Genomic DNA, 11,599 nt, shown 5'->3' on the forward strand with positions numbered 1-11,599 from the left:
AATCATTAAGTTAGTAGTCTTGTTTTTACATATGTAGTTCATTGTTAATATACTTAATGATATGTTTACTTATCATAGTATCATGTTAACTATATATATATCCATATATATGTCATCATATAGTTTTTACAAGTTTTAACGTTCGTGAATCACCGGTCAACTTGGGTGGTTAATTGTCTATATGAAACATATTTCAATTAATCAAGTCTTAAAAAGTTTGATTGCTTAACATGTTGGAAACATTTAATCATGTAAATATCAATCTCAATTAATATATATAAACATGGAAAAGTTCGGGTCACTACACTTTCCACGTCTCGAATTTGAAGAAATGTTTTGCTAAAGAAGATCTCACTATTCCGTTAGATGAAATCCAAATCAACGAAAAACTTCAATTCATCGAAGAACCCGTCGAAATAATGGTTCGTGAGGTTAAAAGACTTAAGCAAAACAAGATACCAATTGTTAAGGTTCGATGGAATGCTCGTAGAGGACCCGAGTTCACCTGGGAGCGTGAAGATCAGATGAAGAAGAAATACCCGCATCTATTTCCAGAAGATTCGTCAACACCTTCAACAGCTTAAAATTTCGGGACGAAATTTATTTAACGGGTAGGTACTGTAGTGACCCGAACTTTTCCATGTTTATATATATTAATTGAGATTGATATTTACATGATTAAATGTTTCCAACATGTTAAGCAATCAAACTTGTTAAGACTTGATTAATTGAAATATGTTTCATATAGACAATTGACCACCCAAGTTGACCGGTGATTCACGAACGTTAAAACTTGTAAAAACTATATGATGACATATATATGGATATATATATATATAGTTAACATGATATTATGATAAGTAAACATATCATTAAGTATATTAACAATGAACTACATATGTAAAAACAAGACTACTAACTTAATGATTTTTAAACGAGACATATATGTAACGATTATCGTTGTAACGACATTTAATGTATATATATATCATATTAAGAGATATTAATACATGATAATATCATGATAATATAATAATTTAAAATCTCATTTGATATTATAAACATTGGGTTAACAACATTTAACAAGATCGTTAACCTAAAGGTTTCAAAACAACACTTACATGTAACGACTAACGATGACTTAACGACTCAGTTAAAATGTATATACATGTAGTGTTTTAATATGTATTTATACACTTTTGAAAGACTTCAATACACTTATCAAAATACTTCTACTTAACAAAAATGCTTACAATTACATCCTCGTTCAGTTTCATCAACAATTCTACTCGAATGCACCCGTATTCGTACTCGTACAATACACAGCTTTTAGACATATGTACTATTGGTATATACACTCCAATGATCAGCTCTTAGCAGCCCATGTGAGTCACCTAACACAAGTGGGAACCATCATTTGGCAACTAGCATGAAATATCTCATAAAATTACAAAAATATGAGTAATCATTCATGACTTATTTACATGAAAACAAAATTACATATCCTTTATATCTAATCCATACACCAACGACCAAAAACACCTAAAAACACTTTCATTCTTCAATTTTCTTCATCTAATTGATCTCTCTCAAGTTCTATCTTCAAGTTCTAAGTGTTCTTCATAAATTCTACAAGTTCTAGTTACATAAAATCAAGAATACTTTCAAGTTTGCTAGCTCACTTCCAATCTTGTAAAGTGATCATCCAACCTCAAGAAATCTTTGTTTCTTACAGTAGGTTATCATTCTAATACAAGGTAATAATCATATTCAAACTTTGGTTCAATTTCTATAACTATAACAATCTCATTTCAAGTGATGATCTTACTTGAACTTGTTTTCGTGTCATGATTCTGCTTCAAGAACTTCGAGCCATCCAAGGATCCGTTGAAGCTAGATCCATTTTTATCTTTTCCAGTAGGTTTATCCAAGGAACTTAAGGTAGTAATGATGTTCATAACATCATTCGATTCATACATATAAAGCGATCTTATTCGAAGGTTTAAACTTGTAATCACTAGAACATAGTTTAGTTAATTCTAAACTTGTTCGCAAACAAAAGTTAATCCTTCTAACTTGACTTTTAAAATCAACTAAACACATGTTCTATATCTATATGATATGCTAACTTAATGATTTAAAACCTGGAAACACGAAAAACACTGTAAAACCGAATTTACGCCGTCGTAGTAACACCGCGGGCTGTTTTGGGTTAGTTAATTAAAAACTATGATAAACTTTGATTTAAAAGTTGTTATTCTGGGAAAATGATTTTTATTATGAACATGAAACTATATCCAAAAATTATGGTTAAACTCAAAGTGGAAGTATGTTTTCTAAAATGGTCATCTAGACGTCGTTCTTTCGACTGAAATGACTACCTTTACAAAAACGACTTGTAACTTATTTTTCCGACTATAAACCTATAATTTTTCTGTTTAGATTCATAAAATAGAGTTCAATATGAAACCATAGCAATTTGATTCACTCAAAACGGATTTAAAATGAATAAGTTATGGGTAAAACAAGATTGGATAATTTTTCTCATTTTAGCTACGTGAAAATTGGTAACAAATCTATTCCAACCATAACTTAATCAACTTGTATTGTATATTATGTAATCTTGAGATACCATAGACACGTATACAATGTTTCGACCTATCATGTCGACACATCTATATATATTTCGGAACAACCATAGACACTCTATATGTGAATGTTGGAGTTAGATATACAGGGTTGAGGTTGATTCCAAAATATATATAGTTTGAGTTGTGATCAATACTGAGATACGTATACACTGGGTCGTGGATTGATTCAAGATAATATTTATCGATTTATTTCTGTACATCTAACTGTGGACAACTAGTTGTAGGTTACTAACGAGGACAGCTGAATTAATAAACTTAAAACATCAAAATGTATTAAAAGTGTTGTAAATATATTTTGAACATACTTTGATATATATGTATATATTGTTATAGGTTCGTGAATCAACCAGTGGCCAAGTCTTACTTCCCGACGAAGTAAAAATCTGTAAAAGTGAGTTATAGTCCCACTTTTAAAATCTAATATTTTTGGGATGAGAATACATGCAGGTTTTATAAATGATTTACAAAATAGACACAAGTACGTGAAACTACATTCTATGGTTGAATTATCGAAATCGAATATGCCCCTTTTTATTAAGTCTGGTAATCTAAGAATTAGGGAACAGACACCCTAATTGACGCGAATCCTAAAGATAGATCTATCGGGCCCAACAAGCCCCATCCAAAGTACCGGATGCTTTAGTACTTCGAAATTTATATCATATCCGAAGGGTGTCCCGGAATGATGGGGATATTCTTATATATGCATCTTGTTAATGTCGATTACCAGGTGTTCACCATATGAATAATTTTTATCTCTATGTATGGGATGTATATTGAAATATGAAATCTTGTGGTCTATTGTTACGATTTGATATATATAGGTTAAACCTATAACTCACCAACATTTTTGTTGACATTTTAAGCATGTTTATTCTCAGGTGATTATTAAGAGCTTCCGCTGTTGCATACTTAAATAAGGACGAGATTTGGAGTCCATGCTTGTATGATATTGTGTAAAAACTGCATTCAAGAAACTTATTTTGTTGTAACATTTTTGTATTGTAAACCATTATGTAATGGTCGTGTGTAAACAGGATATTTTAGATTATCATTATTTGATAATCTACGTAAAGCTTTTTAAACCTTTATTGATGAAATAAAGGTTATGGTTTGTTTTAAAATGAATGCAGTCTTTGAAAAACGTCTCATATAGAGGTCAAAACCTCGCAACGAAATTAATTAATATGGAACGTTTTTAATCAATAAGAACGGGACATTTCATGTTTGGTGATGGAATTAGAACAACTTTCATGAAGAAATCGTATTATAAAAACGCCTAAATATTAACGTCCGTTAGCTTCAGGGACTGTACATACGAGTAACCGGTCACCAGTAGGGAATGTTTTTATAAATTATGTAACCTACGCCAGTATTTTTCAAAAAAACAAAAAAAAAACTATAAAACTATTTGTTAGTTTAACACTTTTTTTTAAAACAAATGAAATGAAATTTGTCATCAATTGCATATGCATATGTAGAGGCGGAGACGGAGGGATACATAGGGTTTTCAAATTTGAACGAATTAGATGTTTGATTCTGTGATCAATTTCAGATACAGATTCCCTATTCATCAGGTACGTATTTCGCACGCTTAACATCACGTTAGGGTTTCCGAATTTCGAACAAATAGCTTTTGATTTAATTCTGTGATCAGATTAACCATAAAGCCAGATTTATTGATATTGCATAATTTCAGGCGATCAATTTCACGTATGGTTTTCAAATTAGAATGTTCTGTGATCTATTCCGAGACAATTTTTGGCATGAAATCAGGTATATATCATGTATAGCTGTTTGATTCTGTTATCAATTTCAGAGGAAGGCCAGGCATTCACTGTTGCATAATAACATGTATGTGGATTCATGTTCTCAATGGAGTATCAAGCAAGGCTCACATTTGAATCAAGTAGGTGTCTGATTCTATGATCATTTGAGCTGTATGAAATTGATGATTGATTAGAAATGGCAGAGGAGAAAGATGTGACAGAAGTAGGTAACGAGAAGAACGATAGTCCGACGAAAACGGAAAAGAAAAGTATATTTGCTCGATTTTGGAGTGGATTGATTAGGTTGCATGGTGATGATTTTGAGAAGAGATTGCAGTATATACATAAAGAAGAAGCTACTATTCTCGCTAGAATGAAGAAACGATCGATGAGATGGAGAAAAACCGCTAGGAATATAATCGTATCTTTTGTTCTTCTCGAGGTAATGTTAATCCCTAGCAACTGCAACATAATAAGAATTGGTAAGTGGTGTGTAAGCTTATGTGTCATTTTGTGTGAACAAATGACTCAAATCATGATTAAAATGTATGTTATACAAGTGAATAGTACTAATGTAATTGATTTGAATCAACAGATATATGATATCGTTTGAATCCCCTTTGTTTCTTTTTTCAGGTTGTTGCAATAGGATATGCTATAATGACAACACGATCAGTTAAATTGGACTCGAAAATGAGGGCGCTGCGAGTTTTGCCTATTTTTGTTTTGCCAGTTTTATCATGGGCTTTGTACTCTGGAGCTAAAAGTTTAACAGGGATATGTAAGTTCCCTCTAAAACTACATCTTTTACTTTCACTTCCAAGACTTTGTCCTCGTATAAGTGTCATCACATGATCCCACAAGCTTCTTAATTTGTTTGGTTCTCAATAGTCTTTGGTTTAGTGAAGAAAGTTGTAACGCAGTTCTAGTGCGAAAACAAGTTGTTAGATGACTTTTGTATGAATGTATACTATCTTTATAGGCGACCGCAGGGATCAGACAACTTTAGAGAAGCTACGGGCGGAAAGACAAACAAAAATTGATGAACTTAAAGAAAGGACTAATTATTACAACACCCAGGAACTCATTCAGGTACCACTTGCCGCTCTACTCTTTCTTACCACACATTTTCTTTAGCACACTTCAATTCTAAGAGAACACTGCTCGTTAACACGTGCTGACCCAAACAAATTGCCCATAATTAGTTTACGACCGGTAGATCAATATATGTTATCTGATACCTGAAACGCTGAAAACAGGGGGATGCGGTAACGGGTCAAAATGGGTAATTTTTAGTTTGGGTCGAAACAGATCAATTGGTGAGTCATAAATAAGTAGTGTCTGATCTCATTATTTTATATAAATAATAGTGTACATGAAATGATTATATACAAAATATTACAATAACGAATCATCTTTCGAAATAAACGAATATAAGAGGTTAATAGTGACTTGATTGTGTCATGAGTTGCTGAATTACTTCTAGCCGTTTTCCATTCCAGTTAACTTTTCAGATTTTACCTAAGTTGTTCAATCCTTTAGAATGAAATAAAACCCGTGTTAATAAGTAATAACAACTTGTTAGGATCGAAAGAAAACCCCATATTAATCCATTTGTAAATAAACAGTTTAATTCTGACCCTTCCCTTCCCTTCCCTTCCCTGAAACCGTAGCCTATTCTCATTCTGTGTTGTTTTCTTGAATGCGTGTTTCCTTGAAAGGTTAATATTGTGCTATTCAAAAAACATGATTTTGCAGAGATATGACACAGACCCAGCAGCAAAGGCTGCTGCTGCATCTGTCCTGGCATCCAAATTGGGTGCAGATTCAGGCCTGCATGTGTTTGTAGATGAATCGCATCTTAACCAACATGGTATAGGAAAGAGAAGTGATGTTGATGTTTCACAATCAAGTGGTCTTCGAAGACGGACCCCATCAGCGGCTGTATCTCCTGTAAAAAACTACGATAAAGAAGCGTTTCAGTATGCTGGTAGTGAAGTGTCTGAGATTTCATTACCTAGTGAGGTTTCTGTTGAACATCAAACTCCTGTGGCTATAAGTCATCAAGATGGGGGTTGGATCGCTCGTCTTGCGGCATTGCTAGTGGGAGAGGACCCTACACAATCTTATGCACTCATATGTGGCTATTGTCATATGCATAATGGTGAGTATATATTTTTTTATCTGTTTTTGGTTGTGATTCAAGTTCATCATACTCCTTATAGTGTATATTAAAGGGAATAATGGTTACCAACCTCTGTCAAAATCCCATTTTAGTTTGCCAACTTCTGTTAGAGCAAAAAGCACTAAGTGTAAAAAGGTTAACCAACATTTAAACTTCGACTTTGACCAAGTTGATCTTTCCTGACTTGCTGCAAGATTTCCTTAATTCGAAATCTCAAAATCCTTTTTATAAGACTTCTCCCAACCGAGTGTCACATTTGATCTGTTAAATGAGGTGGCGACGTTGACGCCTATTATCGCGACGTGACTTTTTGACCCAACCTCGCGTCAGTTAAAATGTTGACAGAATAGATATGGAGCGTGAGGAAAGCTTGTAACCAATCACAATTTAAGAAATTTTTATAAATATATTTCATTTATTTTTTACCACCCAATTTCCAACCAGATTTTACCACATCACCCAACCAATATTTGACACAAAAATTTGATCTTTTGGGTTAATGAAGGTCAAATACAGTTACACTCAAAAACCCACTTTTTCACCAAAAAGTACACAATTTGACTACACCTCACAGTTAGGGCTAGGAATAGTATAAGGTAAAAAAGTTGGTTACTTGAATAATTTTTTTTTTTTTTTTGGGTTAAAGTTGGTTACTTGTTAATGCTATTTGCCTTTTCTAAAACGTCCAACTGAAAGCTGTATAGTAACATAAAGAAAATGTCTTAAATGTAGGTCTTGCAAGGAAAGAGGATTTTCTAGTGATCACATATTATTGTCCACATTGTCATGCCTTGAATAAACCAAGGAACTGGGATGAAAGTTCTACAAGTGCGGCCAACAGCCCTAATATGAGATCTTCACCACATGCACTGAATAAACACGAATATCCTTCGGATACCAACACTCCTGAAATGAAAGCTTCGACAACACGTCACCGTGTTAATAGACCAATGAAATCGGGTGAAAATTCGCCCGATGCCAACATCTCAAAGACATACCGCAATGCCCCAAGTAAAGTAAGACCCTCGGATGGTAACGACACATATATAAAATCTCCAAATACGGCATTGGCCAATGCTAACTTAGTTAAACGAAGGAATGAGTCGCTGAGTGAGAGTAAATCTGCTGACGAAAACACAGTTGCCGAGGATCCTGCTAAGCATTAACGTGCTCTATATAAGATTATATTCTTTCATTAACATTCACATTGATTGAAGACATACACATGGTCCTGCTTCCTTCGTGTTGCAAAATCATGATAAAGTATTATAAATACTAACCGGCAGTTGGTTTATGTAGTTGTAAAGTATGACGGCAGAGTTACCGTTGAAATCAATAGTATAAGATATCTGTATAACTTCTTTTTAGTAATCTTTTTGTTAAGTTGCAGATAAATCCTGTTATCTAAATACTGGATCGTTACCGCATTATTTATACCTAACGTACCAACAAATTGAGAAAATGAATGTATGATGATGCGCCAATAGGATGGTTAGTAAAAGAACTGAGTGTTTCTGAGTAAGTTGTGGCAGAAGAACAAGAATATGAAGAAAGTAAAAGCATAGATAGATACAATACATACCACAAAAAGATACAATACATGCTACTCATCTTGATGTTAACAAATAGTCAAATGTATAATCACCTCTATGACTAGTTTTTGCATTAAAATCTATGTCACATCAAAATTGCTATTTATCATGTTTGTATATGATGAAAGAATGAGATACAAATGGATACTATAAGATTTCTAAGGCTTTGATGTAGTATTTTAATAGCGAAGGTTATACTTCAGCATTAATAATAGCACACCTGTCACTAGTCTTCATCGGCAGGCAAAGTTGGGCTGCTTGCACAGCTATCCATTTGATGAAGCTCCAACATTTTCTTTTCGGGGTTACAGAGCCCTGCAAGATCAAAAACTTATTAACGGGTACAAATTGAAATTGTTGTATATAGATTTTGCAGAAAAATGCTAACCTGAACATTTGGGGATATCCCAAACGGAAATAAATGTAGCAGTGCATTCAGGTTGACAAAGTTGACGATTATCCTCGTGGTTGACATTCATTGCAAGCATCCAAGCTCCGATAGTAACATCTTCATTACTGAACATCCGAAAACTGGGAGATGCAACATTAATAGACTTCATGATATTAGTAACATTTAATCAAAATATTCATACCACAAAGATCTGTTTTAGTATGAGTAACATTTTATCTTTTCATATCAGTAAAAGTGAAAAATGGATTGAAATGGTATAAAAATGAAAAGTTACTTGCCTGTCGTTTCTTAGAGCAACCAAGCTTGCAACGACATCTGCAGAAAGAGCATACAGTGGGCCATAAGCATGGAGAAAATACTCTTGACCAAGCATGTATCCTAGAGGTTCGTACCTGCATATATAAAAAAATGATTAGACACTTAATAACACATGGATAATGGATACTAATTATTACGTATAATACTGCTACTATAATAACCCGAAAGAAAAAACCACACTCACAAAACAGTTTAATATCATCTTTTTCCAAAGCAGTGACGCGCGTGTTTACTTTCCACTTAATAATCTGTTTCTTTACAGCTCTTAATTCACCAAGTAAAATTGTTGTTTTTTGTCACTTAATCTGAAAATTGGTCTGTTTCTAGGAGACATAGAATCAGACACCCCTTCCCATTAAGAGGCAAATGGAACAGGACTTAATACAGAAAAAAAGTAAAGAGCCTGGTAATCCCTAGTTATCAGTCTCTAATACACGCTTTTGTGTTTCAATAATATACCTAAAGTGCAGCGCAAGGCAGGTACCATGATATACTTATCACATGCTACACACACAGATGGAAAGTTTTAAAAGACTAACCATTTAAGTTTCGGATCAGTGAACACAGGACCTTTCTTCATGCATCCAAGATAAGTCTGTGAGTGAGAACGTTCTTTAGCCAGCAGCAGTGATAACCGATCTAGAATCAATTGGAGCAATGTGTGCATAATTACATAGAGGAATCAAGAAACAATTAAATGAGACACTAGCTTATATAACAATGAGTTCAAAGTGTGACCAACTTCTTGAACCATATATTACTTTCTATCGATAACAATAAATGATTTTTCAGAAACAATAAAAACAAATGAACAATAATATTTATATAATTATTTTTAATAGATCAGAGTACTCAAGATCACCTGGTCGTAAATATATGTCATCATCAGCTTTAACATAAAACTCAGAATCATAAAGTGCATACGCAGCTTTGAAGAAGGCTAACCTGTAATTGACACACAAAATTAGTATAAATGTTAACACAATTTCCTTTATTAATTTCAACCATCGGCACTAACGTTTTATATGGAAGCTTACTGTACTCCTCAACGATATCCAACATCAAGAAATCGTCATATTCCTCCACCTCTTTTTTAAGTGCCGTCATCTTTGACGCATCACTAGTCTTCCCAATAATAAACCTGAAGGCTAAGCCTGTAGCCTCTTCCAAACTGCATATGATAAACAAGCAATGAAAAACAGGTTTACAAACAATTCGTACAAAGCTTCAAAATGAATCGAATTGTTCGACAAGTGTTCTTGTAGCAGGTCAAGCTCAGCTCAAGTAAGATCAAATAGTACAAAAATGCCCATTAAAATTTTTCTCTATATGAAAGTTTGAATCGCAAAGTTGATAATATAAGTGGATCCATGTTCATGTATAACACATAATTATACTCCATCTCAAATTCAAAACAGACCTCACTAATCGATTAATTTAGTCCTTTATTGACCATATCTATATCTGTACTCACAAACATATTTATGTGCATATTCCTTAATGAATAAGCAGGTTATTACTTTAGTCTTTAAATAATTAATCCCAAATAACCCGATCCGATTGTATACTTTGATAGCTTAACAATTTGAATCAAGTACTTGTATACTAACCGTTGAAGGCCTTGGTGATCAGATGGAAACCACGTTTTTCGCAACGCTTGCCGTCGCCCAGCCGATCCGAAACCAGTTTGAATTCCAACAAATCCCATAACTTTATGCCTTTTCTGATCTCCATCATTAACAAACCCTATCTTTCTACTTCTTGTGGTATCAACACCACTTTGATCCCACACTACAGATACAGATAGCGGTTTGCTGTACTTACATTTATTTCCTGATCCGATTCCTGAATTTGAAACGACGATAGTGAATAATAACAAACCGGCGATTGCGATCAGGAAACAGAGAGTAAGTGCGAATGATCTACGAGCGAAGAAGTTTGATGGAGATCGAGCTTGGAAGAATTTTCTAGGCGTAGGCATTTTGATTTTGGTTGATCTAGGGTTTGGGTTTTGTGAGAGTGGTGGTGATGGGGGTTTGATTTGTCAGTTTCAGGTTATTTTGATTTACCAAAAGAGAAAAGACAAATTAAAAACTTGCCTCCAAAAAAGTGTTTGTTTAATGGTTGTATAGTAGTATATCGTACAAAAAAGTTGTCATAGTAGAATAAAACTTTTAATATCCGGCAAATCTCATGTCATGTTGTTAACTTGTTTACATTAAACCAGATGTTCTAATCCCTCTCTCACAATTTTTTTAACCCGGTTAAGAGTCATTGATAAGTTCGAACGCGATGTCAAAACTCACTCGATTATTTACTGAGACAAATATTACAGTCATACCGCTACTTAAGAGGAAATCCCACGACGAATCCATTTAGACATCGTGTGTGGTAAAACCTCTCCGATGAGGCTCGAACGCAAGACGTTCGAGACTTCCGAGACTAATTAAATAGAAGGGTAATCTCAAGAAAAATATTTTGTTGTATTTAGTTAAAATCACGAAGGAAGATAAAAACATAATAAGAAAAATGGGGTGGGTGAGAGAGAGTGAGAGGAGAGAGAGAGCGCAAAGCACACAAGCCATAAGGTGAGGTTTGAATCAAAGCGCGACGGTTACAAGGGGAAGTTCGAAGACGATTTTCCAAGGCTAATCCGAAATCATTGGACGTCG

At 34.0% G+C, this 11,599-nt stretch overlaps 2 protein-coding genes across 4 annotated transcripts; one reads left to right on the forward strand and one right to left on the reverse strand.

Annotated features, from left to right (window-relative positions):
- The first annotated feature begins 4,097 nt into the window (after positions 1 to 4,097).
- Positions 4,098 to 7,951, forward strand: LOC139845542 (uncharacterized protein At2g24330-like). Of its 3 annotated transcripts, none has more exons than XM_071835798.1 (6): positions 4,098 to 4,228; positions 4,326 to 4,862; positions 5,057 to 5,201; positions 5,403 to 5,512; positions 6,179 to 6,584; positions 7,338 to 7,951. In XM_071835798.1, the coding sequence occupies exons 2-6, from the start codon at positions 4,617 to 4,619 to the stop codon at positions 7,769 to 7,771; spliced, it is 1,341 nt and encodes a 446-aa protein (XP_071691899.1). In that variant the 5' UTR covers positions 4,098 to 4,228; positions 4,326 to 4,616; the 3' UTR covers positions 7,772 to 7,951. The 3 variants fall into 3 exon arrangements, with proteins under 3 accessions (XP_071691899.1, XP_071691898.1, XP_071691900.1); XM_071835797.1 differs by having other exon boundaries at positions 4,104 to 4,228; positions 4,351 to 4,862; XM_071835799.1 differs by having other exon boundaries at positions 4,123 to 4,228; positions 4,471 to 4,862.
- Positions 7,952 to 8,221: 270 nt separating this feature from the next.
- On the reverse strand, positions 8,222 to 11,020 carry LOC139845543 (probable beta-1,3-galactosyltransferase 14). Its single transcript, XM_071835800.1, has 7 exons — positions 10,538 to 11,020; positions 9,946 to 10,098; positions 9,790 to 9,872; positions 9,467 to 9,566; positions 8,888 to 9,001; positions 8,586 to 8,728; positions 8,222 to 8,512 (listed from the first exon to the last, which is right to left on the reverse strand). The coding sequence occupies exons 1-7, from the start codon at positions 10,906 to 10,908 to the stop codon at positions 8,424 to 8,426; spliced, it is 1,053 nt and encodes a 350-aa protein (XP_071691901.1). The 5' UTR covers positions 10,909 to 11,020; the 3' UTR covers positions 8,222 to 8,423.
- Positions 11,021 to 11,599: the final 579 nt, after the last annotated feature.

Source organism: Rutidosis leptorrhynchoides, chromosome 4 (genome assembly GCF_046630445.1).
Source record: "Rutidosis leptorrhynchoides isolate AG116_Rl617_1_P2 chromosome 4, CSIRO_AGI_Rlap_v1, whole genome shotgun sequence".
NCBI classification, from domain to species: Eukaryota; Viridiplantae; Streptophyta; class Magnoliopsida; order Asterales; family Asteraceae; genus Rutidosis; species Rutidosis leptorrhynchoides.